Genomic DNA, 25,883 nt, shown 5'->3' on the forward strand with positions numbered 1-25,883 from the left:
ATTATATTCCTCTAGAAATGAACCCCAGTATTTTCTTTCCACGCCTTATCAACTTGCGTTACTGCTTTTAGCAATTTATGTGTGTGTATTTCCAGATTTCTTTGCTCCTTTACTCCATTTAGTTTCTTACCTTCTTAGGAATAGGTGGCCTCCTTATTCCTCCCACCAAAATGAACCACCTCACATTTCACTATATTGAATTTCCCATTTATCTGCACAGTCTGAAAGCCTGTTTATGTATTCCTGTATTTCTGTGCAGTCAAAATTATTAGCTATATATATCACCCAATTTGGCGTCATCTTCAAATTGCGACAATATACCTCCAATTTCTGAGTGCAGTTTATGGTAAACAAATATTTACAATTGGGGCTTTCCATAGTGGGGCGTTTACCCAGAATCCCCCGCGCGGTAGCATGTGCCCCAATGACTACCGGAGCTCAGTGCGCAGGCGCAAGACTGGGCGGTGCTCTGAGCATGTGCAGTGCCAGTGGAGGCTTTGGGCTGATGAGGAAGATACGTTTCCGGGAGGCGGTAGGAGATTGTGGGCTCGGGGAGGAATTGGACCCGCGGCTGGGCTGGAAAGCTGCATAAACACCCGGTGTAGATCTCAGGCCCTGAATAAGAGCCCACAGGCCCCGTGTTTGCCCCGCGGTGACAGGCCCGGCCGCCCGGGTCAGCGGGGTCACTGGCCGCCATCTTGGACAGAGCGGGATCACGGCGCATGCGCGGCCATCTTGGCCAGGAACAGACAGTGGGCGGGGCTTCAGGGTCCCAGTGACCAGGAGAGACAATCATTGACTCATTGATTTTATTCTCACTCTGCACACAGCGGGTGGAGAACTGAACCCAACCAGAGTAGAGGGAGGGGGAAAACTGGGAGTGGAGGAAAGAAATGTTGGAGATGGTGCGATGGGTTTGGATTTCAGCACAGGGAGGAGGGAGAGTGTGTGGGATGGGGATTTACAGCTTTGGGGTTAAAATGTGTTATTTTGGTCATATTTCTAGATTTGCCATTTTCTGCCCACAGGGCAATCACAGGGCACTGACCAACACCTCAGTTTGTCAGAATAGGGCAGGTGGAACCAAGCCAGAGGCAGCTCTGGGACTTCATCTTCTGAGCATTGGGTTGGGAAACAAGAATTCCATTGTTTATTGGGCCCTGGCGAGCACTGCCCTCCCTCCCACAATTTTAATATTTTGATGCATCTGTCTATTTATATACTAGGAATGTTTTAATTGCTTTCACAGCAAAATGCATTTATTATTAAACCTTCCCAGAAGGCAACTGTGGTAACAATTGAATAAAACTCAGAGAGTTGTTGGGATCTGGAACGCTGTACCTGAAAAGGTCATGAGCTGATTCCATCAATGAGTTTAAAAGGGAGCTGGGCGGGTACTTGAGGATGAGGATCTTACAGGGTTACGGACAACAAGCAGGGATGTGGGACTAAGCACGAGTGCTCATTCTAAGAGCCAGCACAGGCCCGATGGGCCGAATGGCCTCCTTCGTGCTGTACGTTTCCATGATTCTGTGAAAACTAACAGAACCAAACAAAGAAATGATCTTCCTTGGTTACTGATCATTTCACTAAATTTAAACAGAGTACTCTATACACCAACAACAACTTGTATTTATATAGAGCTTTTAAAACATCTCAAGGCACTTCACAGTAGCGCAGTCAGACAATAATCGACACACATACTTTGTTTGTGGTCCAGTGCAGTTACACAAAGTTCCTTCACAACTGTAACAATTTTATTGCGGTTGCTGTGAAGGCTGCGCTCACTCTGCTCGTACACCTGGTCTCCAAAGGATGCAAAACAGGACTAATGCTGCCGAGCTCAGCTCTTTTTGATCAGAAAATATCAACTGTTTTGCCTCGCCAGGAAATGCACGAAAGAGGCAGCAGTGTTCATTGGCTGCCCAGGAAAGTCCTATTTAGATTAAACTCCTTCACCCAGAGAGTGCTGAGAATGTGGAGCTTGCTGCCACAGGGAGTAGTTGAGGCAAAGAGCAGGGATGTATTTAAGGGGAAGCTGGATAAACACATGGGAGAAAGGAATAGAAGGAGATGCTGATAGGGTGAGATGAAGAGAGATGGGAGGAGGCTCGTGTGGAGCATAAACACCGCATGGACCAGTTGGGCCGAATGGCCTGTTTCTGTGCTGTACAATCTATGTAATTCTATGTAATAAGAGAGGAAAGAATGTTCCATAGAAACTGGAATGATCTGTTCTGCATTTTTATCCTCAACTTACAGTGATGTCTTTTGTAAACTGCTTTTACAGGGAATATCATCGGCCTTTGAATGTGGAAGGAGAAATGTTAGCCTGTTCTGTCAGTGGGAAAAGATTTCAAACATCAGTGTGACTGGAAAAGTACCAAGACATAGACCCGAGTGAGAGTGTTCCAGTGCACTGACTGTGGAAAGAGCTTTAACCAGTTACACAGTCTGAAAAACATCGCACCATTCACAGCGGGGAGAAACCGTACACGTGTTCTGTGTGTGGACGAGGCTTCAACTGATCGTCCAACCTGGAGAGACACAAGGACACCTGCACCACGGAGAAACCGTGGAAATGTGGGGACTGTGGGAAAGGATTCAGCTCCCCGTCCCGGCTGGAAATTCATCGACGCAGTCACACCGGGGAGAGGCCATTCACCTGCTCCGTGTGCGAGAAGGGATTCACTAATTCCTCCGCCCTGCTGATACACCAGCACATTCACACTGGGAAGAGGCCGTTCACCTGCTCCGTGTGTGAGACGGGATTCACTAATTCCTCCGACCTTCTGAGACACCATCGCATTCACACTGGGGAGAGGCCGTTCACCTGCTCCGTGTGTGGGAAAGGATTCATTCGGTCATCCCACCTGCTGACACACCGGCGAGTTCACACTGGGGAGATGCCATTCACCTGCTCCGTGTGTGGGAAGGGATTCACTCAGTCATCCAACCTGCTGACACACCAGCGAGTTCACACTGGGGAGAGGCCGTTCACCTGCTCAGTGTGTGAGAAGGGATTCACTCGGTCCTCCCACATGCTGAGACACCAGCGAGTTCACAAGTGAGTGCAGGGGTTGGATTCTGCTGTTATTGCTGCTGTTAATCACATCCAGGACTGAACCATGTTCATTCTGACAGTCGGAGTTTGTTTCTGCTGATGTTAATAACCCTATAACTTGGCTGGAGTTTAATATTCTGGATATATAACTGATTGACTTGTCGGGGCTGCAGTGTTTGTTTAAGAACCGCTGTCTGATCTTTCCCCTTAATTTCTGATGAGAGTCCCTGAATTATTTTACAATAAAATTATGAACTTTTACTTCAATCGTATATTAATCTTTAGTATAAAATCTACAATTCAGTGCCTGAAAGGTTCCACTGATTAACATCTCCATTTAGAAAGTGCTGATTAATCCTCGCTGACGATTCTTACTGACTTGCACATTACACACAGTGGCACCTCCATTATCCACCAGAAAGAAGGGGAATGGGAATTAGTGGAGAATCGGGAATCCCCAAATGTTGCCCCTCCCGTCTGGTACAGCAATCCCCTTGGCATGGGAATGGAGACAAGTCCAGTTATAGTGACGGGATGAGTTAAAGATATTTACTCAGACGGGCGGAAGGTGGGAAGTGGTGTTCCACGGGGATCAGTGCTGGGACCACTGTTGTTCACCATTTACATGAATGATTTGGACTCGGGAATCAGAAGTACAATTTCAAAATTTGCTGATGACACTAAATTGGGATTGTAGTTAATACTGAGGAAGACTGCGATAGCATCCTTGTAGAATTATTCAGTTGTGTTCAGTAAATAGCAGCATCTTTTAATTTGCTTTGACTGATCACATCACTATATAGTTATGTGAAAAACAAATCATTAACAGCTCCCAATTTCAGAATTGTCCGATTCAAACTCAACTTCTTCCAAGTACAATCTAACATTTCAAAAATTGTAATGGATGTAGGTGAGATATTAGGACTGTTGTCTGACAAAATCCAAACACAGTGACACACAGACAGATGGGCAGGTGTAGCTTCACAGCGAATCCTTTCAAGCCTCACTAAAAAGTGGCAGACTGGCAATCCATTGTTCACTAATGGAGTTGTGATCTTTGTAAATTAAGAAATGGAAATGTGTCAAAGAGTTGATTAACAGAGTGGGGCATCATCTCCCTTTGATTTCTATTTCTGACACCAGGCAACAGAAAAAGGTCATTACAACACGACATAAACAGACTCTTCAGGTGTGAGACATCAGACTTCAGAACAACACGTCTGCCAGCTCTGGCCACAAACCTCAGTACAGTCAACCTTTCAGCAGCTGCAGCCCTGATTAAATAACTAGTAGTTTAACATGTCGTGTAGAGCTTTTGTATTTCTATTCAAAATAGAACAAAATCTATTTGTGACACATGCACAAAGGTCGCTACAAACTTCCCTGAACTCCAACCCTCTGATTTGTTTTTTGTAGCGATCTTTCCATCCATTCTGCTGCCTGGCCCTTCACTCCACACGGTCATCTTGTCGATCTTACATACTGTTTATGGATAGCAAGCTTGTCACAAAACAGGAAACAGAGAGTAGGGGTTGGGAGTAGCTACTCAGACTGGCAAAAGGTGGGAAGTGGTGTTCCACAGGGATCAGTGCTGGGATCACTGTTCATAAACGATTTGGACTCGGGAATCAGAAGTACAATTTCAAAGTTTGTCGATAACACCAAATTGGGAGGTAGAGTTAATACTGAGAAAGACAAAATGCAAGAAGATATTAATAAATTTCAGAATGGGCGTGTAATTGGCAAATTAATTTCACTATAGATCAGTGTGAGGTGGTGTGTTTTGGTGGGAAGAATAAGGAGCCACACACTACTTGGACAAGGGGGTGAAATTGGGTTGCTTTGTGCCTCCCGCGATATTCAGCGGGAGGTCAGCGGTGGCGGTAGCTGGTAGCGCCCCGCGGCACTGCACTGCCGGCAATGACGTCATCGCCATGCGCAGCACCCCGGCTGCAACCTTGGGTTGCGACCCCTGACCTATCGCCGGACGATATGTCCAAGAGGGTCAGGGGTCGTTCCTGCAGCCACGGCGGCGCCACTTAAAGGGCAGGTGTCGGGCGGCAACTTTTTATGTTGGCCGACTGCCAGCACCTGCCCCCTTCCCCTTTCTTCTTCGGGGTGTCAGCTGCGATCGCTCAGCCCGGCGCTCCTCCTGATCCGACACCTCGCTCCCGTTGGTCCAGCAGGGCCCCGGTGTGCGCAGTGCTAGGCCCCTCCCCTTTAATCGGGGAGGGAGGTCTGCTATGATGCGGTGCTATGTGCCGACGGGCGTGGCGCTGTTGCACGAAGTGCCGTGAAATTCACTAGTAGCGCCTCAAGAGGGAGGGGAGCGCTTCCAGTAGCACCCCGCCTCCTGCCTGGGGCGCTACCACTGAATTTAATGCGCAGGGGCGCTAACTTTTTCGGGGGGCTAAAATTAGCCCCGGCGACGTTAGCGACCCAAAGGGGGCGCCACCGAATTTTTCCCCCTAAGAGTCTAAATGGGCTGGAGGAGCAGAGGGACCCCGGGATACAGATACACAAATCACTAAAAGTAGCGACACACGTTAATAAGGCCATTAAAAAAAAAAGCACTGGGGTACATTCCTAAAGGAGCCTTCTGTTCCGTGCCTAGGAGCTCTGAACCATGGCAGAGAGCGGCTGGGACACGTTTCTCACACGCCTCGAGATTAACCCGCACGGAGCCTTTGCTGTCAGTGAAGAGAGACGAGAAAGACCAAAGTGCCGTTTGCCCCTCTCAGTGTGGCCCTGAAGGACTGTGTCCAGGCTGAAGTTCTGTTCCCGCCGTACGATCCTCCCCCAGATTGTCCTTTCTGAGCTCCAGCCAGGTGATGCTAAACACTCAGGTGGGAAAGACAAAAATCTACAACAATGTGTTTAAAACAAAGCTGGTTTATTTGACATATATCCAGAATATTAAACTCCAGCCCAGTTAGAGGGGTTATTAACATCAGCAGAAACAAACCCCAACTGTCAGAATGAACATTGTTCAGTCCTGGATGTGATTAACAGCAGCAATAACAGCAGAATCCAACCCTTGCAGTCACTTGTGAACTCGCTGGTATCTCAGCAGGGTGGATGACTGAGTGAATCCCTTCCCACACACGGAGCAGGTGAACGGCCTCTCCCCAGTGTGAGTGCGCTGGTGGACAGTGAGTTCAGATGACTGCCTGAACCCAGTCCCGCAGTGAGAGCACCTGAACGGTCTCTCGTCAGTGTGAATACGTTGATGGTATGTCAGTTCCCAGGAACATTTATAGCACTTCCCACAGTCCAGGCATTTAAAAGGTCTCGCATCAGTGTGAGCGCGCTGATGATTCAGCAGGTTGGATGACTGAGTGAATCCCTTCCCACACACCGAGCAGGTGAACGGCCTCTCCCCAGTGTGAACTCGCTGGTGTCTCAGTAGGTGAGATGAATTAGTGAATCCCTTCCCACACTCAGAGCAGGTGAACGGCCTCTCCCCAGTGTGAATGCACTTGTGTGTCGATAGGCCAAAGGATTGGCTGAAGCCTCGTCCACACACACAACACGTGTACGGTTTCTCCCCGCTGTGAACGGTGCTTTTTGCTTCCATGTTCAGAGGTCGGTGATATTCCGATACGATGAGTCGAGTGACTCTGTAAGATCTTGGCGTGATGTTTGGTTTGAGCTTACCATCTGCAAATCCTCCCCTTCTACTATCCTGTAAAATTAATTTAAAACTGGGAGCGTGAGAGAGAACCCACAAGAAACCAAAGCCAGGTTGTGAAATTGAGCTCAATGAATCTGGTCATTTGTGGGGCCGGCACTAGAAAAAAGTGACCATGAAAGCTGCCGGATTGTCATAAAAACCCAACTGGTTCACTAATGTCCCTCAGGGAAGGGAATCCACCACCCGGTCTGGGCCTACACACGACTCTAGCCTCTATGGGAGGAGAGAGGTGGGAGGGGGGAGGGGGCGAAGGAGATGAACTTTGACAGAACATCCAAAACCCACAACCTCCACCACCTAGAAGGACAAGGGCAGCTGTTGCATGGGAGCACCATCACCTCCAAGTTCCCCCCAAGTCACACACCATCCTGACTTAGACATATTCATCGTTGCTGGGTCAAAATCCTCGAACTCCTTACCTAACAACATTGTGGGAGTACCTTCACCACACGGACTGCAGCAGTTCAAGAAGGTGACTCACCACCACCTTCTCAACGGGTAACTGGGGATTGGCCATATTTGCTGCTCTTGCGAGCGGCGCCCACATCCCAAGAATGAATTAAAGCAAATCTGTAGATGTAAACTGGATTAAAAGCCTCTACAGAAATACTTGTTCCTAAAACAATACTCTTTCACATTGTAGGGACAGTGTCTGCTTAGCAACCTAATCTCCCCCAGAATCCACCTCCCTTGACAGTCTCACATTGGAAATTGTTGGGTCCTCCTGGGCTCAGAAGTACTGGGGGTTAAACCCAGCAGCTTCTACTCCATCTCCACTCCAGCTCAAACTGAAGCAATAAAAAGACCTACACAGGCGGCCAGGGACCTACCTTCCGTCAGCCTGCAATAAAACTCTTCCCGACAGCCGCTGACTAATGGCAGCCGCAGCACCCACAATCCCCCGTGTCCCAGAAACCGCTCTATCCAATGCGCTGATTTCCCCGCTGAGAGTGCGCATGCTCCCCGGGGCCGCGGGCCATTCTGGGAGCCTGGCTCCTGTCCTTTGACCTGAGTCAGCCTTGGTGGAACCAGCTGAAGAAACCGGGAAGCGGCGGCTCGGATGGGGGAGGCGCTGCACCCTGGGTTTCCTGATGCCGGGGCCCTGGCCGTACGTCCGCCGGGCCCGGCCGCTCTGATACTGATTGTGTTTTTTGATGAGGTAACAGAGAGGGTTGATGAGGGTAATGCGGTTAATGTGGTGTACATGGATTTCCAAAAGATGTTCGACAAAGTGCCACATAATAGGCTTGCCAGCAAAGTTGAAACCCATGGAATAAAAGGGACAGTGGCAGCATGGATACAAAATTGGCTAAGTGACAGAAAACAGAGAATAGTGGTGAACGGTTGTTTTTCAGACTGGAGTAAGGTATACAGTGGTGTTCCCCAGGGGTCGGTACTACAACCACTGCTTTTCTTGATATATATTAATGACTTAGACTTGGGTATACAGGGCACAATTTCAAAATTTGCAGATGTCACAAAACTTGGAAGTATAGTGAACAGTGAGGAGGACAGTGATAGACTTCAAGAGGACATAGACAGGCTGGTGGAATGGGCGGACACGTGGCAGATAAAATTTAACGCAGAAAAGTGCGAAGTGATACATTTTGGTAGGAAGAACGAGGAGAGGTAATATAAACTAAAGGGTACAATCCTAAAGTGGGTGCATGAACAGAGAGACCTGGGGGTATGTGTGCACAAATCATTGAAGGTGGCAGGGCAGGTTGAGAAAGCGGTTAAAAAAGCATACGGGATCCTGGGCTTTATAAATAGAGGCATAGAGTCCAAAAGCAAGGAAATTATGATGAACCTTTATAAAACACTGGTTCGGCCTCAACTGGAGTATTGTGTCCAATTCTGGGCACCACACTTTATGAAGGATGTGAAGGCCTTAGAGATGGTGCAGAAAAGATTGACAAGAATGGTTCCAGGGATAAGAGATGAGGGACTTCAGTTACGTGGATAGACTGGAGAAGCTGGGGTTGTTCTTCTTAGAGCAGAGAAGGTTGAGAGGAGATTTGATGGAGGTATTCAAAATCACGAGGGGTCTGGACAGAGTAGATAGAGAGAAACTGTTCCCATTGGCGGAAGGGTCGAGAACCAGAGGACACAGATTTAAGGTGATTGGCAGAAGAACCAAAGGCGACATGAGGAAAAACTTTTTTACGCAGCGAGTGGTTAGGATCTGGAATGCACTGCCTGAAAGGGTGGTGGAGGCAGATTCAATCACAGCTTTCAAAAGGGAATTGGATAAGTATCATTAAATATATTCAAGAAGGAGTTAGACATATTTCTTAAGGCAAAAAGGATCAAGGGATATGGGGAGAAGGCAGGGACAGGGTACTGAGTTTGGATGATCAGCCATGATCTCATTGAATGGCAGAGCAGGCTCGAGGGGCCGAATGGCCTCCTTTGTGCTGTAACCATTCTATGATTCTATAAAATATTAGAAAGTTTGTGCCACAGAAGCATGGGGTTTATCTGCTTTTATTGATGAATTTAAAAAGCCTCTATTAAAACCTGAGCCAGTGTGTTGTGAGACAAAGAGCCTTCTGTCCAATAAGGGGAATAAAGGCCCACAGCCTCCCCTGGCTCTGGGCCCTGAACAAGGGACTGGAGAAACTCGCTGCCCTGCGGATCAGACAATCAGCCAGCGCTAGCCCCGCCCCTCGGGCTCCCCGATTGGTTGGAGGACCCGCCGCCGGTTCGCTCCTCCAGCCCCGCCCCGCTCGCTCCCTATTGGTCGGAAGCTCCCGTCAATCAGGCCGTGGACCCGGGTCACGTGTCCCTCACCGACTTTACAAAGAAAGCCTCGCGCGGTCGACGGGCGGAGCTGCAGGTTGGCAGGAGCGGGGTCGGGAGATTAATAAACTGCGGGTAGGCAGCGCTGTAGGGTTTATAAAGTTGGAGAACGGCCTGAGGCCCGAATGAGATCCAGCGGCCCGGTCTGTGTTCCGCCGGACAGCAGCGGTGAGGCTTTTTCTCGGTGATAGGCCTGCATTACGCGCCGCCATCTTGGTGGAGGAAAGACGGGCCGGTTCCACCTGCAGCACAGCGCATGCGTGGCCATCTTGGTACAGGAACAGGGAGTGGGCCGGGCTTCAGGGTCCCAGTGGCCTTTCCCCGGAATGCCCTGCACCGGCTCCGTCTGACAGGATCCGAGTGTGCAAGCGCAGCTCCGAGTGGGGGAAGGGGGTTGGTCTACTCTGGGCATGCGCGGTTATTACCCTTGGTGACCGGGAGGGTGTGCTGTGCCGGACTAGGCCGAAACCGCCGTCCCGCCTGCGCATGCGCGGACTCTCGGCTGTCAAACATAGAAACATGTTCACAATATATATTAATGATCTGGACGAGGGAATTGGATGTAATATCTCCAAATTTGCAGACGACACAAAGCTGGGTGGGAGGGTATGCTGTGAGGAGGATGTCGTGAAACTCCAGTACGATTTGGACAGGTTGGGTGATTGGGCAGAAACAGGGCAAATGCACTATAATGTAGATAAATGTGAGGTTATCCACTTTGATGGCAAAAACAGAAAGGCAGATGATTATTTGAATGGCAATAGATTGGGAGAAGGGGAAGTGCAAAGAGACCTGGGTGTTCTTGTGCACTAGTCGCTGAAGGTAAGCATGCAGGTGCAGCAGGTGGTTAAGAAGGCAAATGGTATGTTGGCCTTCGTAGCAAGAGGGTTCGAGTACAGGAACAAGGATTTCTTGCTGCAGTTGTACAGGGCCTTGGTGAGATCGCACCTTGAGTATTGTGTGCAGTTTTGGTCGCCGTATCTGAGGAAGGACGTTCTTGCCATGGAAGGAGTGCAGCGAAGATTCACCAGGCTGATACCTGGGATGGCAGGAATGACGTATGAGGAGAGATTGTGTCGATTGGGCTTATACTCACTGGAGTTTAGAAGATTGAGAGGGGATCTCATCGAAACCTATAAAATTCTGTCAGGCCTGGACAGACTAGATGCAGGAAGGATGTTTCCGATGGCCGGGGAGTCCAGAACCAGGGGTCATAGTCTAAGGATAAGGGGTAATCCATTTAGGACTGAAATGAGGAGGAATTTCTTCACTCAGAGAGTCATGAACCTGTGGAACTCTCTACCACAGAGGGCGTTGGAGGCCAGTTCATTAAATATATTCAAGAAGGAGTTGGATATATTTCTTAAGGCTAAATGGATCAAGGGATATGGGGAGAAGGCAGGGACAGGGTACTGAATTTGGATGATCAGCCATGACCTCATTAAATGGAGCAGGCTCGAAGGGCCGAATGGCCTACTCCCGCTCCTATCTTCTATGTATGTTTCTATGTTAATCTCTCCTCATACGTCATTCCTGCCATCCCAGGTATCAGTCTGGTGAATCTTCGCTGCACTCCCTCCATAGCAAGAACATCCTTGCTCAGATAAGGCGACCAAAACTGCACACAATACTCAAGGTGTGGTCTCTCCAAGGCCCTGTACAACTGCAGCAAGACATCCTTGTTCCTGTACTCGAACCTTCTCGCTACAAAGGCCAACATACCATTTGCCTTCTTAACCGCCTGCTGCACCTGCATGCTTACCTTCAGCGACTGGTGCACAAGGATACCCAGGTCTCATTGCACTTCCCCTTCTCCCAATCTATTGCCATTCAGATAATAATCTGCCTTCCTGTTTTTGCCACCAAAGTGGATAATCTCGCATTTATCCACATTATACTGCATCTGCCCAATCACCCAACCTGTCCAAATCATACTGGAGTTTCTTGGCATCCTCCTCACAGCACACACACCCACTCAGCTTTGTGTCATCTGCAAACTTGGAGATATTACATCTTGTTCTTTACATAGGAGCAGGAGTGGGCCATTCGGCCCCTCGAGCCTGCTCCGCCATTAAATGAGATCATGGCTGATCTTCTGCCTCAACTCCATTCACCGGCCCTATTGCCATATCCCTTGATGCCCTTACTGGTCAGAAATCTATCGACTTCTGTTTTGAATATACCCAATGACTGAGCCTCCACAGCCCTCTGGGGTAGAGAATTCCAAAGATTCACCACCCTCTGTGTGAAGAAATGTCTTCTCATCTCAGTCCTGAATGGCCGACCCTTTATCCTGAGGCTGTGGCCCCTGGTTCTAGACTCCCCAGCCAAGGGAAACATTCTCCCAGCATCCACCCTATCAAGCCCTGTAATAATTTTGTATGCTTCAATGAGATCTCCTCTCATTCTTCTGAATTCAAGAGAATACAGGCCTAGTTTACTCAATCGCTTCTCATACGACAGTCCCGCCATCCCAGGAATCAATCTCATGAACCTTCATTGCACTCCCTCTGTGGCAAGTATATCCTTCCTTAGGTAAGGAGACCAAAATTGTACACAGTACTCCAGGTGTGGTCTCACCAAGGCCCTATATAATTGGAGTAAGACTTCTTTAGTCCTGTACTCAAATCCTCTTGTAATGTCAATCAACCAACAGTCAGAAGAGGTCATTGGTGAGACCAGTGAAGAAAGAAAGACTTGCATTTATATAGCGCCTTTCACCACCACTGGACATCCCAAAGTGTTTTACAGCCAATTAAGTACTTTTGAAGTGTAGTCACTGTTATAATGTAGGAAATGTGGCAGTCAATTAGCGCACAGCAAGCTCCCACAAACAGCAATGTTATAATGACCAGATAATCTGTCTTTTTATGTTGATTGAGAGATAAACATTGGCTCAGAGACTGGGGATAACTGCCCTGCTCTTTCCCACATTACAACAGTGACTACTTCATTGTAGTACTTCATTGGCTGTAAAGCACTTCAAGACATCTGGTGGTCATGAAAGGCACTATATAAATGTAAGTCTTTCTTGAAATTGTGCCATGGGATTTCTTACATCCACCTGAGAGAGCAGACAGGGCCTCAGTTTAACATCTCATCCGAAAGACGGCACCTCCGACAGTGCCGCACTCCCTCAGCACTGCATTGGAGTGTCAGCCTAGATTTTGGTGCTCAAGTCCCTGGAGTGGGACTTGAACCCACAACTTTCTGACTCGGAGGCGAGAGTGCTACCCACTGAGCCACTGGCTGACACTAAAGAACAAGCAGTTCCGACGACAGGTCCTCGACCTGAAACGTTAACTCTGTTTCTCTCTCCACTGATGCTGCCTGACCTGCTGAGTATTTCCAACATTTTCTGTTTTTAATTAAAGAAAAACGAGGGAGTGATTGCTGACAGGAAGAATGTTGGGTCGACCTGCGCATGCGCACCTCCCTGGCGGCTGAGGTGAAACACCGACTCGCCCCCACCTGAGCCGCGCACGTGTACCAGATGTTGCGGCTTCGCATGTGCGCCCGATGTTCCAACCGTGGGGTTTTGTGCGTTGAGCATGCGCGTTACGGACCGATCGGGACAGGCGATTGTGGAGCAGGAGGGAGAGCGGGGGCCATGAGCACATGCGCAGGACTCAGCGTCAACAGATCGCTATCTGGAGCACTGGGGCTTGTGGGTATTGCAGCCGCCATTACTGCTGATCCTTTCAACCAACCTGTGCAGCAGCTGGGGCCTGAAAATCAGCTTCACTGCCCCTAGGTTCGGAAAGGGGAAAGTTAAACAATAGTTTGCCTCTGATCCTTTTCTGATCTCAATTTACAGGGTTATAGAAGTGGAGCAGTTACAGGCGGGAAGCTCAGACCAAACATCACGTCAAGATCTGACAGAGTTGCTCGATTCATCTGGACCTGAATATCATCGGCCTTTGCACATGGAAGGAGAAAACAGCGATGACAGACCGCACACGTGTTCGGTGTGTGAACGCGGATTCAGCCGATTGCCTGACCTGGTGAGACACGTGCACCGTCACACCGGGGAGAAACCGGGTAAAGGTGGGGACGGCGGGAAGGGATTCAGTTCCCCATCTGCAATAGAAGTTCAACGACGCAGTCACAACAGGGACTGTCCATTCACCTGCTCCATGTGTGGAAAGGGATTTGTTTGTTCATCCCACCTGCAAACACACCAGCTTGTTCACACTAACGAGATACCATTTCAGTGTTCTGACTGTGGGAAGAGCTTTAAAAGCCCTGGGGATCTGAAGGGACACCAGCGAGTTCACACTGATGAGAGACCATTTCAATGTTCTGACTGTGGAAAGAGCTTTAAAAGCTCCGGGGATCTGAAAGGACACCAGCTTGTTCACACTGATGAGAGACCATTTCAGTGTTCTGACTGTGGGAAGAGCTTTAAAAGCCCTGGGGAACTGAAGCGACACCAGCTTGTTCACACTGATGAGAGACCATTTCAGTGTTCTGACTGTGGGAAGAGCTTTAAAAGCACCAGGGATCTGAAGGAACACCAGCTTGTTCACACTGATGAGAGACCATTTCAGTGTCCTAACTGTGGGAAGAGCTTTAAAAGCCCCGGGGAACTGAAGCAACACCAGCTTGTTCACACTGATGAGAGACCATTTCAGTGTTCTGACTGTGGGAAGAGCTTTAAAAGTGCCAGGGATCTGAAGGAACACCAGCTTGTTCACACTGATGAGAGACCATTTCAGTGTCCTAACTGTGGGAAGAGCTTTAAAAGCGCTGGGGATCTGAAGGGACACCAGCTTGTTCACACTGATGAGAGACCATTTCAATGTTCTGACTGTGGGAAGAGCTTTAAAAGCGCCGGGGATCTGAAGCAACACCAGCTTGTTCACACTGATGAGAGACCATTTCAGTGTTCTGACTGTGAGAAGAGCTTTAAAAGCCCCCAGTATCTGAAGCATCACCAGCGAGCTCACACTGATGAGAGACCCTTTAAATGTTCTGACTGTGGGAAGAGCTTTAAAAGCTTCGGGGAGCTGAAGAGACACCAGCGAGTTAACACTGGGGAGAGGGCGTTCATCTGCTCCGTATGTGGGAAGGGTTTCACTGAATCATCCCACCTGCTGGCACATCAGCTTGTTCACACTGGAGAGAACCCCTTTAAATGTTCTGACTGTGGAAAGAGCTTTAAAAGCTTCGGGGAGCTGAAGAGGCACCAAAACCTACACACTGAGAGACCGCTCACCTGCTCTGTGTGTGGGAAGGGATTCGTTCAGCCCTCCAACCTGCTCGCACATCTGCGAGTTCACACTGACAAGAGACCCTTTAAATGTTCTGACTGTGGAAAGATCTTTAAAAGCTCTGGGGAGCTGAAGAGACACCAGCTCCTCCACACTGGTGAGAGGGCGTTCACCTGCTCTGTGTGTGGGAAGGGATTCACTCAGTCATCCACCCTCCTGTCACACCAGCTTGTTCACACTGACGAAAGACCCTTTAAATGTTCTGACTGTGGGAAGAGCTTTAAAAGCTCGAAGAACCTTAAGAGTCACCAGCGTCTTCACACTGATCATAGAATCTAACAGCACAGAAGGAGGTGATTCGGCCCATCGTGTCTATGCTCTTTGAAAGAGCTGTCCAATTTAATCCCAAACCCCAGCTTTATCCCCAGAACTCTGCAAACTAGCCCTCTTCAAGTACATGTCCAATTACTGTTTGAAAGTTCCTGTGGAACCTGACTCCAGCATCCTTTCAGATGGTGCGTTCCAGATCTTAACAACCCTCTGTGTGAAAACAATTCTCCTCATTTCCCTCTAGTTCTTTTAGCAACTATTTTAAGTCTGTGAACTTTGGTTACCGACCCACTTGCCAGAGTGAACAGTTTCTCCCTACTTGCTCGATCAAAGCACCTCATCATTTACGTGCCACCATCTTGGTGGAGCGAAGACGGACCAGTTCCACCTGCAGCACGGCGCATGCGTGGCCATCTTGGTACAGGAACAAAGAGTGGGCGGGGCTTCAGGGTGCCAGTGACCAGGAGAGACAATCATTGACTCATTGATTTTATTCTCACTCTGCACACAGCGGGTGTAGAACTGAACCCAACCAGAGCAGAGGGAGGGGGAAAACTGGGAGTGGAGGAAAGAAATGTTGGAGATGGTGCGATGGGTTTGGATTTCAGCACAGGGAGGAGGGAGCGTGTGTGGGACGGGGATTTACAGCCTTGGGGGAACAAGAGAGGAAAGAATGTTCCATAGAAACTAGAATAGTCTGTTCTGAATTTCTATCCTGTACTTACAGTGATGGCTTTTGTAAACTCCTTTTACAGGGTATTAGAAGGGGAGGATTTACAGATGGGAAACTCAACCCAAACATCACATCAAGATCTGACAGTCACTCCATTCATCAGGACCTGAATATCATCGGCCTTTGAATGTGGAAGGAGGAATGTTTGTCTGTTCTGTCTGTGGGAAAAGATTTCAAACATCAGTGTGACTGGAAAAGCACCGAGACACACACACCCGAGTGAGAGTGTTCCAGAGCACTGACTGTGGAAAGAGCTTTAACCAGTTACACAACCTGAATAAACATCGCACTGTTCACAGCGGGGAGAAACCGTACACGTGTTCTGTGTGTGGACGAGTCTTCAACCGATCGTCCAACCTGGAGAGACACAAGGACACCCACACCACGGAGAAACCGTGGAAATGTGGGGACTGTGGGAAGGGATTCAATTATCCATCCAAGCTGGAAACTCATCGGCGCGCTCACACCGGGGAGAGGCCGTTCACCACTCCGTGTGTGGGAAGGGATTCACTCAGTCATGCACTCTGCTGAGACACCAGCGAGTTCACACTGGGGCGAGGCAGTTCACCTGCTCCATGTGTGGGAAGGGATTCACTCAGTCATGCACTCTGCTGACACACCAGCGAGTTCACCAGTGATTGCAGAGGTTGGATTCTGCTGTTATTGCTGCAGTTAATCACATCCAGGACTGAACCATGTTCACTCTGACAATTGGGCTTTGTTTCTGCTGATGTTAATAACTAGAATAACTGGGCTTGAGATTAATATTCTGGACAAATATTAAATAAATCAGCTTTGTTTCAAACACACAGTGTGTCTAATATTTGATTTCTCCATGATAAGAGGAGTCTAATTGATGTTCTGTTATTGACTGTTCCATTTTTGGGCCTTTTCTTACTCTGGATTATTTCAGTTCTCATCTAGTTCACCTTCTACCACATCAAACCCCAAACTTGTTCCATTTGTGTAGACGGCTTGTGGGTGTCATAGACTGAACTGTAGTGTCTCACTTTACACTCATCTGAAATTCCTTTGAACCGCCCCTTTACAGAACTATCTTGCATAAGATTTGAAATCTGTTATTTTCTGTATCATTTAACATCTCTTGGATCCGATTTAAAAAAAACTCCACACATACTGCATGTGACAGCCTTAGAAATGTTCTGATCTTTGTAATTGTCATTGCTGATTTTGATGGTCTCTTTGATTTAATCTCTTGTTACTAACATACCTTGCACTATTTCTTTAATCGAGATAATTGTTTCAAATACTTCCTTTATCAGGTCTTTAGCTCCTCCATTGATCCATCAATAATCCTTGGTCAGGGGATGGGGTTAAGGTGTAGGATTGGGATTAGTGGTTGGGGCTAGTGGTTATTGGTTAGGATTGGGGTCAGTGGTTGGGGCCAGTGGTTATTGGTTAGGATTGGGGTTAGTGGTTGGGGCTAGTGGTTATTGGTTAGGACTGGGGTTAGTGGTTGGGGCCAGTGGTTATTGGTTAGGATTGGGGTTAGTGGTTGGGGCTAGTGGTTATTGGTTAGGATTGGGGTTAGTGGTTGGGGCTGGGGTTAAGGTGTAGGATTGGGATTAGTGGTTGGGGCTTGTGGTTATTGGTTAGGATTGGGGTTAGTGGTTGGGGCTCGTGGTTATTGGTTAGGATTGGGGTTAGTGGTTGGGGCTAGTGGTTATTGGTTAGGATTGGGGTTAGTGGTTGGGGCTCGTGGTTATTGGTTAGGATTGGGGTTAGTGGTTGGGGCTCGTGGTTATTGGTTAGGATTGGGGTTAGTGGTTGGGGCCAGTGGTTATTGGTTAGGATTGGAGTTAGTGGTTGGGGCTAGTGGTTATTGGTTAGGATTGGAGTTAGTGGTTGGGGCTAGTGGCTATTGGTTAGGATTGGGGTTAGTGGTTGGGGCTCGTGGTTATTGGTTAGGATTGGGGTTAGTGGTTGGGGCTAGTGGTTATTGGTTAGGATTGGGGTTAGTGGTTGGGGCTCGTGGTTATGGGTTAGGATTGGAGTTAGTGGTTGGGGCTACTGGTTATTGGTTAGGATTGGAGTTAGTGGTTGGGGCCAGTGGTTATTAGTTAGGATTGGGGTTAGTGGTTGGGGCCAGTGGTTATTGGTTAGGATTGGGGTTAGTGGTTGGGGCTCGTGGTTATTGGTTAGGATTGGGGTTAGTGGTTGGGGCTAGTGGTTATTGGTTAGGATTGGGGGTTAGTGGTTGGGGTTAGTGGTTATTGGTTAGGATTGGGGTTAGTGGTTGGGGCTTGTGGTTATTGGTTAGGATTGGAGTTAGTGGTTGGGGCTAGTGGTTATTGGTTAGGATTGGGGGTTAGTGGTTGGGGCTCGTGGTTATTGGTTAGGATTGGGGTCAGTGGTTGGGGCTCCTGGTTATTGGTTAGGATTGGGGTTAGTGGTTGGGGCTCGTGGTTATTGGTTAGGATTGGGGGATAGTGGTTGGGGCTCGTGGTTATTGGTTAGGATTGGGGTCAGTGGTTGGGGCTCGTGGTTATTGGTTAGGATTGGGGTTAGTGGTTGGGGCTCGTGGTTATTGGTTAGGATTGGGGTTAGTGGTTGGGGTTAGTGGTTTTTGGTTAGGATTGGGGTTAGTGGTTGGGGCTAGTGGTTATTGGTTAGGATTGGGGTTAGTGGTTGAGGTTAGTGGTTATTGGTTAGGATTGGGGTTAGTGGTTGGGGCTAGTGGTGATTGGTTAGGATTGGGGTTAGTGGTCGGGGCTAGTGGTTATTGCTTAGGATTGGGGTTAGTGGTTGGGGTTAGTGTTGATTGGTTAGGATTGGGGTTAGTGGTTGGGGTTAGTGGTTATTGGTTAGGATTGGGGTTAGTGGTTGGGGTTAGTGTTGATTGGTTAGGATTGGGGTTAGTGGTTGGGGCTAGTGGTTATTAGTTAGGATTGGGGTTAGTGGTCAGGATTGGGGTCAGTGCTTGGTGGTAGTCGATAGGATATTAGGGTTAGGAATTAGTGATTAAGGTTAGAAACCACTATTGACAACGCCAGTGTCACGAGATGCGTCCTTTTCCATTTCATGTTTTTGAACCTCACGCAGGTGAGTCACAAAACAGCCTGATGAATTGTTCATTCAAGGAACCTTCTTTCTGGCCCGAGCCTGATTTCCTCCCTTCTTTCACATCTCGACATTTCTCACAGAAATAGACATCACGGACATTAGACTTTGTGATTTTGGACAAGAACAGGTGGATCCAGGTATTGTGCAGATTACATCCAGTCATCAGCCTGCCTGAAAAGGGCTTCTGACAATAACCTGTCATCAGGCCCCACCAATCACCATCTGATTCCACCATCATATCTTCATCCATTACCCGCCTTTCACCCTCACTAGAGCTGGTTTCACAACCATGACCATTCTCCACACTGAGGCTCTCTGATTCCCATTTATAGCCTCAGTGTAAGTGGTCCCTGGATTTGGTGCCACAGTGTAAATGGTATCTCGATTTGGTCTCAAAGTGTAAGTGGTCACAGGATTTGGTGTCACAGTGTAAATGGTCCCTGGATTTGGTCTCAAAGTGTAAGTGATCACAGGATTTGGTGCCACAGTGTAAATGGTACCTCGATTTGGTCTCAAAGTGTAAGTGGTCACAGGATTTGGTGCCAAAGTGTAAATGGTCTCTGGATTTGGTGTCACAGTGTAAGTGGTCTCTGGATTGGGTGTCACAGTGTAAATGGTACCTCGATTTGGTATCAAAGTGTAAGTGGTCACAGACAATAACTTACATTTATATGGTGCCTTTAACATAGTAAACATCCCATGTTGCTTCACAGGAACATTTTCAAACAAAATTTGACAGCGAGTCATATAAGGAGACATTAGGGCAAGTAACCAAAATCTTGGTCAAAGAGGTAGGTTTTAAGGAGTATCTTAAAGGAGGAAAGTGGTAGAGAGGCGGCAAGGTTTAGGAATGAAATTCCAGAGCTTGGCAACATAGGAACAGGAGTAGGCCATTCAGCCCCTCGAGCCTGCCCACCATTCAGTGAGATCTTACTCCATATACCCGCCTTTACCCCATAGTCCTTAATACCTTTGGTTAACACAAATCTATCAATCCCAGATTTAAAATTAACCATTGATCTAGCATCAACTGCTGTTTGTGGAAGAGGGTTCCAAACTTCTAACACCTTTTGTGTGCAGAAGTATTTCCTAACTTCACTCCTGAAAGGTCTGGCTCTAATTTTTACACTCTGTCCCCCAGTCCTAGACTCCCCAACCAGCAGAAATAGATTCTCCCTATCAGTTCCCCTTAATATCTTGAAAACTTCAATCAAATCAACCCTTAACCTTCTAAGTTGCAGGAAATACAACCCTAATTTGTTTAATCTCTCCTTGTAATTTAACCCCTGAAGTCCGGGTATCATTCTGGTAAACCTACGCTGCACTCCTCCCAAGGCCAACATATCCTTCCCAAGGTGTGGTGCCCAGAACTGCTCACAGTACTCCAGGTGTGGTCTAACCAGGGCTTTGTATAGCTGTAGTGTAACTTCTACCCACTTGTATTCTAGTCCTCGAGATTTAAAGGCCAGCATTCCATTAGCCTTTTTGATTATTTTCTGTACCTGTTCATGACATTTTAATGATCTATGTACCTGGATCCCCAAGTCTCGTTGGACCTCCACTGTTTCTAGCTTTTCACCATTTAGAAAGTACTCTGTTCTATCATTTTTAGGTCCAAAGTGGATGACCTCACATTTGCCTGTATTGAAATCCATTTGCCACAGTTTTGCCCATTCACTTAATGTATTAATATCTCTCTAATTTTATGCTTCCATCTACACTGCTTACAGTGCTACCTATCTTTGTGTCATCGGCAACTTGCATATGTGGCTTTCTATCCCATCATCTAAGTCATTAATAAATACGGTGAATAGTTGAGGCCCCAACACAGATCCTTGCTGGACAGCGTTAGTCACATCCTGCCAATTAGAGTCCCTGCCCATTATCCCCACTCTCTGTCTCCCGCTACTCAGCCAATTCCATGGGCTTCAACTTTAGCTAACAGACTCTTATAAGGGACTTTATTAAATGCCTCCTGGAAGTCTATATAAATAACATCCGTAGACATTCCCCTGTCTACTTCAATCACCTCTTCTATCCTTAATTATAGACTCTAGTAATTTCCCCACAACAGATGTTCGGCTAACTGGTCTCTAATTCCCTGGTTTCCCTCTCTCACCATTCTGAAATAGCGGTGTGACATGCGCAATTTTCAAATCTGATGAAATGGTTACCAAATTGAGAGAACTTTGGAAGATTATAGTTTGGGCATCTGCAATGTTCTCACCTACTTCCTTTAAAACCCTGGCTTGGAAACCATCTGGTCCTGGGGATTTGTTACTCTTTAGTGCCATTATTTTCTTCATTGCTGTTATTTTGGTGAGCCCCGTCCCTGATTCAATATTAGTTTCCTTGGGATGTCCGGCCTGCTATCCTCTTCCACTCTGTCAATACTGACACAAAATAATTATTCAACATGTCCACCTTTTTATTATCATTTACAATGTCACCATTATCAGTTTTCAAGGGGCCCACATTGCTCCGGACCCTCTTTTTCCTTAGATAATTGTAATAAAAATTGTGTTGATTTTGATCATCCTTACAAGTTTCTTTTCATACTCCCTTTTTGTAGCTCTTACTCTCTGTTTTGTCACCCTTTGTTGTTCTTTGTATTTCTCCCAATCACCATGATTTGTGCTATTTATTGTATTTCTGTGTACTTGTTCTTTCAGTTTGATGTTGTCCCTTCTCTCTTTAGTCGTCCATGGCTGGGGTTTTTTGGTAAGTAGAGCTCTTGCCCCTCGGGGGTAGAAGCTGCTTCTGTATCACCGTAAATTATTTTTTGAACATCTCCCACCGATCATCTGTTGTTTTACCCATTAACAGATTTCCCCAGTTTACTGTGGACAATCTCTGTCTCATCCTGTTGAAGTTGCCCTGAACTAACACTAGAATCTTAGTAGCTGTTTCACATTTCTCCCTTTCAAACATAATGTGGAACTCGATCATGTTATGATCGCTGTTAGATAAATGTTCACTCACCGTGAGGCTGTTCACTAAATCTGGTACATTCCTAAATCTAATATGGCCTGCTCCCTTGTTGGTTCTAGGACATATTGTTGCAGAATATTATCCTGAACACACGTGAGAAATTCACCCGAGAAGACGACAGAGACTAAAGTGCCGTTTGCCCCTCTCAGTGTGGCCCTGAAGGACTGTGTCCAGGCTGAAGTTCTGTTCCCGCCGTACGATCCTCCCCCAGATTGTCCTTTCTGAGCTCCAGCCAGGTGATGCTAAACACTCAGGTGGGAAAGAGAAAAATCTACAACAACATGTTTAAAACAAAGCTGATCTATTTAACATATAGCCAGAATATTAAACTCCAGCCCAGTTACAGGAGTTATTGACATCAGCAGAAAATAAGCCCAACCGTCAGAATGAACATGGTTCAGGCCTGGATGTGATTAACAGCAGCAATAACAGCAGAATCCAACCCCTGCAGTCAGTTGTGAACATGCTGGTGTGTCAGCAGGTTGGATGACTGAGTGAATCCCTCCCCACACAAGGTGCAGGTGAACGGTCTCTCCCCAGTGTGAACTCGCTGGTGTGCCAGCAGGTTGGATGACTGAGTGAATCCCTCCCCACACAAGGTGCAGGTGAACGGTCTCTCCCCAGTGTGAACTCGCTGGTGTGTCAGCAGGTTGGATGACTGAGTGAATCCCTTCCCACACAAGGTGCAGGTGAACGGCCTCTCCCCAGTGTGACTGCTTCGATGAGTTTCCAGCTGGTATGGGTAATTGAATCCCTTCTCACAGTCCCCACATTTCCACGGTTTCTCCATGGTGCGGGTGTCCTTGTGTCTCTCCAGGTTGGACGATCAGTTGAAGCCTCGTTCACACACAGAACACGTGTACAATTTCTCCCCGCTGTGAACAGTGTGATGTTTTTTCAGGCTGTGAAACTGGTTACAACATTTCTCATTCTATGTTCAAAGGCCAGTGTTATTCAGGTCCTGTGAACCGAGTGACTCTGTCAGATCTTGAAGTGATGTTTGGTTTGAGTTTCCTGTCTGCAAATCCTCCCCTTCCAACAGCCTGTAAAAGGAGTTTATAAAAGTCAGCATTGTAAGTACAGGATAGAAATTCAGAACAGACAATTTTAGTTTCTGTGGAACATTGTTTGTTCTTACTCCTAAAGCTGTAAATCCCGGTCCCACACACGCTCCCTCCTCCCTCTCCTGAAAACAAACCCCATAGTATTTTCCTCCAATCCCAGTTTTTTCACTCACCTGACTCTGTCACAAAACCACGGCTTCAGAAGAGAGATTGAAGAAACTATTTGAAAGGTGTGGTGGTGAAATGTTGGGCGGGTGCTCAGCATCTCACACATTGTGTAAGATTAACATTCCACATGTCTGAACCTTTCATTCCGTCCCTGATTTGGGAATCTCTTGAGCTGGCACTTCTTGTCCCATTATACCGAATTGGTGCAACAGGAGAGCCAGGGATCAGGGGGATATTGGACAGGAAGCACACAGCACGGACATTACACTGCAGGTGGGATATGAGAGTGTTACAGTGAGGGCTTCGGGCACTTTATTAAACACACACACAGCAGAAGCACATTAATCTGATGGGAGATCACTGACACACGAGCAGCCAGCGGTGTGGAGCCTCCCGAGAGTCCGGCCCCTTTCCAGCCAGTATTTACAGGAGCTGGGACACAGAAAGAGTCTCATTAAAATCACTGATATATTTGTTAACACAAATCAACCCCCAAAAAATGCTGAATGATTTCTCCTCCATTTACAGACGCTCCCTGACCAGCCACCATTTCTTCACCATTTACAGATGCTCCCTGACCAGTCTCCATTTCTCCTTCATTTACAGACGCTCCCTGACCAGCCTCCATTTCTCCTCCATTTACAGATGCTCCCTGACCAGTCACCATTTCTCCTCCATTTACACACGCTCCCTGACCAGTCACCATTTCTCCTTCATTTACAGACGCTCCCTGACCAGTCATCATTTCTCCTCCATTTACAGACGCTCCCTGATCAATCTCCATTTCTCCTACATTTACAGACGCTCCCTGACTCACTTCCTGTCTGTCCCGGAGTTTGGCGCTTTGTTGAGATTCGGGCCGGAGTGAAACGGGAACCCGCGGGTGGGGGCGGAGAATGTTCACTGCTCTTATAATCGGGCCTGGGGCCGCACTCGGGGTGTGTGAAGCCCGCGTCCCCCCGGGGTTTATTTTTTCATTTTAACATTCAAGTACAACAGTACTTATACAACTCATCAATTACATAATAAATCCATTACATTCATTGACAGCACGGTGGCATAGTGGTTAGCACTGTTGCCTCACAGCGCCAGGGACCCGGGTTCAAATCCGGCCTCGGGTGACTGTCTGTGTGGAGTTTGCACATTCTCCCCGTGTTTGCGTGGGTTTCCTCCGGGTGCTCCGGTTTCCTCCCACAGTCCAAAGATGTGCGGGTTAGGTTGATTGGCCATGATAAAAATTGACCCTTAGTGTTTGGGGGGATTAAATACGTGGGGTTACGGGGTTACGGGGATAGGGCTTGGGTGGGATGGCTGTCGGTGTAGGGACCGGGTGCTAGGGTTTGGATGATCAGCCATGATCGCGGAGAAGGGCCGAATGGCCTACTCCTGCTCCTATGTTTCTATTGACTACAATTAAAAGGATAAAGCCTCAAAACAGCTTCATGGTCAACAATATAAATACAATAATAAATTTTTACAGGTAAATCAATAATGTTTACAGTACAAACTGCCACTATTTAATAAACCAAGAAAAGAAAGAACCCGTATACAGCAGTCCTACTGGCATCGCTCAATCATTCAGTCATTCATTCCTCCGTTCGTTCGTTCGCTCAAGCGTAAATTCCATTGTGCATGTCTACCTGCGTGCGAGCGTTCGTTCATCCATCCAGACAGGCCTCACGCTCACCCAATAGGATGCCGGCCTTCATCCTGGGGAGCGAGGGCTCTTCATTCGGTCGAACGTAAGATCCATTGTGTATGCGTGTGTGCGTGCATATATTTGTATCCACATGCGTGCGTTCACTTGAGCGTTCGTTCGTACATTGTGGAAGGCTTTAACACTAAATAACACCACAATATACAAAGTCCCATAACCATATCAGAAATCAATTAAAACTTCAAGTAAACTACTTTTAACCAGAAACCCAAAACTTCTTCAACAAAACAAGTAAATACCAGTTCTACGCCAGTCCTATTGGTACTCTAATAACTCCTCGTTTTCACTTGGTGTTATCTAACCATATGATCCTTGTCCACAGTCTTCAACTTTTCCACAGTAAAGCCGACCACTTTCTCAAATCCCATAAAAGAAGAAAACAACTTCTCAAATTTCCATCTTCTTGCTGTTATCACTCACAGGACCCAGCCATCAAGACATTCATTATTCCTTGCCAATATTACTTTGTTTTGCCTTTTATCTTCCTTTTATTTTCCTTTTTCACTTTTATTCCATTCTCTTTTCCCATCTTATGGCCGCTCAAGCACCATACTATAGATGGGAACAGTCTGTCTTTCCTCCACCAAAATGGCAGCGCACAAACCGACCCCTGTCACTGAGAGAAAGCCTCACAGCTGCCACCAAACGGAGCACAGACGGGCCGCTGGAACTCATTCGGGCCCGAGACTGTTCTTCAACTTTAGAAACCGTGCAGCATGCTCACCCACAGCATCTCCCGACTCCGCTTCTGGCGACCAGCCGCTCCGCCCTAGGCCCCCCGCCTGGGGTCCTCCATGCTGGGCCTGCCGCCTAGGACACTCTCCTCTGGGTCTTCCACCCTGGGCCTTCTGCACTGGGCCCTCTGCACTGGCATTCCCCGTGAGCAGCTGGGGTGTGAGCGGACCGCGTCCCCCCGGGGTTCATGAACCCGCTCCCTGAGCTCAGGGTGTGAGCGGCCCGCGTCCCCCCGGGGTTCATGAACCCGCTCCCTGAGCTCGGGGTGTGAGCGGCCCGCGCCCCCCC

The 25,883-nt window shown here is 47.7% G+C and overlaps 2 protein-coding genes and 1 pseudogene across 3 annotated transcripts in view; 2 read left to right on the plus strand and 1 right to left on the minus strand.

The window, feature by feature from the left end:
* Nucleotides 1–25,577, minus strand: part of LOC147118993 (uncharacterized) — a 74,415-nt pseudogene extending 48,838 nt beyond the window's left edge. The window contains exons 1-4 of the transcript XR_015077977.1: nt 24,784–25,577; nt 23,149–23,575; nt 22,459–22,954; nt 6,112–6,542 (exon numbers count right to left, since the gene is read on the minus strand). The product of XR_015077977.1 is annotated as an uncharacterized LOC147118993 (transcript). The remainder of the gene's footprint in view (nt 1–6,111; nt 6,543–22,458; nt 22,955–23,148; nt 23,576–24,783) is intronic.
* Nucleotides 422–16,778, plus strand: LOC147118995 (transcriptional repressor protein YY1-like). Its single transcript, XM_085984738.1, has 3 exons — nt 422–532; nt 13,378–13,564; nt 15,859–16,778. Exon 3 carries the CDS (start codon nt 16,238–16,240, stop codon nt 16,472–16,474), a length of 237 nt encoding a protein of 78 aa, XP_085840864.1. The 5' UTR covers nt 422–532; nt 13,378–13,564; nt 15,859–16,237; the 3' UTR covers nt 16,475–16,778.
* LOC147118996 (uncharacterized) lies at nt 13,487–15,846 on the plus strand. The gene has a single exon (XM_085987051.1). The coding sequence runs from the start codon at nt 13,487–13,489 to the stop codon at nt 15,110–15,112; it is 1,626 nt and encodes a 541-aa protein (XP_085843177.1). The 3' UTR covers nt 15,113–15,846.
* Nucleotides 25,578–25,883: the final 306 nt, after the last annotated feature.

Source organism: Somniosus microcephalus, chromosome 4 (genome assembly GCF_052327205.1).
Source record: "Somniosus microcephalus isolate GS21.2 chromosome 4, FLI_Smic_1.0, whole genome shotgun sequence".
Classification (NCBI taxonomy): domain Eukaryota; kingdom Metazoa; phylum Chordata; class Chondrichthyes; order Squaliformes; family Somniosidae; genus Somniosus; species Somniosus microcephalus.